This window comes from Aplysia californica, unplaced genomic scaffold, assembly GCF_000002075.1.
Source record: "Aplysia californica isolate F4 #8 unplaced genomic scaffold, AplCal3.0 scaffold01693, whole genome shotgun sequence".
In the NCBI taxonomy this organism is placed as follows: domain Eukaryota; kingdom Metazoa; phylum Mollusca; class Gastropoda; order Aplysiida; family Aplysiidae; genus Aplysia; species Aplysia californica.
In genome coordinates, this window is record NW_004798963.1 from 24,230 (window position 1) to 25,365 (window position 1,136).

The following is a 1,136-nucleotide window of genomic DNA, read 5'->3' on the forward strand; positions in this document are numbered from 1 at the left end:
GCCCAGTTTTTTTTTTTTTTTTGTTTATGCATGCTTCATAATACTAGTCATTGGGGAAATAACCACATGAAATCACCATTTGCAATGTTTTTTAATGCCAAAATCGTGTTCATGGCCTTTAAAAAAAACCCCCCAGAAAAGGCTACAAAATAACACCCTTTGAGTTGGGAGTGATTCTATAAATGTACCGCCCATCCTAGCTGACAGGGCTACAAAATCCCAGTAGAAAAAACTGAGTACTTGATCAAACTTGTCCCCCACACTGGAATTGTACTCAGGTCTTCTGCAAACGACGGTTAACTAAGTGCCTAACCTCTACACCACAGACGCAAGTCAGTAGAGACAGTGTCGAACTCAAGCCTAGTGCAGACGACGTTAAGGTACCTAACCGCTACACCAGAGAAGCAATAAGTCAATACAGACAGTTTCGAGCTCACCTTTTCTTGACGATGAGATAGACGATAATGACAGTGACGATGATAACGATGACGACAGCTCCCGCAGCTATGCCTCCCTTCGTTACATCACCAGCAGGAAGAACTGGGGGAAAGAGAACAATTGTCAAAATATAACTTCCTTGAAACAATCACTTTCGTGGAAAAGGATGATAATATTGAATTCTTGGAACTCCAAAGGGTCCATTTTCGTGGAAAAATCACCAAAATGTAATTTCCAAGAAAGAAAGAGCTCACTTTCGTGTAAAGGTTGATGACAATATTGAATTCTTGGAATACAAAAGAGCTCACTTTGGTGGAAAGGATGACAAAATTAAACTCTTAGAATACAAGAGAGCCCACTTTCGCGGAAAAGAGGACAATATTGAATTCATGACATAAGAACTCTCAAATATATCGTGGAAAGACAGCATTCAGAACGAGGTTATGTATTGTACTAAGCGATTCAGCAATGCTGTAATACTATATGAGTACTTTTTGATTTAATTACAAAACGTGGGTGTAGAAATATTGTCATGGTGTATGTAGACATGTTTTGTCAAATTTGGGTGAAAGTAAGTTTTGTAGTTATTTTATTGTTCAGGATTTAAAATGGGAGAAAAAGAAGATATTGAGGTCAAGGAGCAAATCATGGTAGAGGAGGAGGAGGATGGGATTTTCACTTCCTCCGCCTCGCCTCTA

At 39.1% G+C, this 1,136-nt stretch overlaps 1 protein-coding gene across 1 annotated transcript in view; it reads right to left on the reverse strand.

Annotated features, from left to right (window-relative positions):
• Positions 1 to 1,136, reverse strand: part of LOC106013970 — a gene marked incomplete in the record, with an annotated part of 23,993 nt that overhangs the window by 4,050 nt on the left and 18,807 nt on the right. Inside the window, 1 exon segment of the mRNA XM_013090931.2 lies at positions 438 to 540. Within this exon segment, the coding sequence (XP_012946385.1) occupies positions 438 to 540 (103 nt within the window).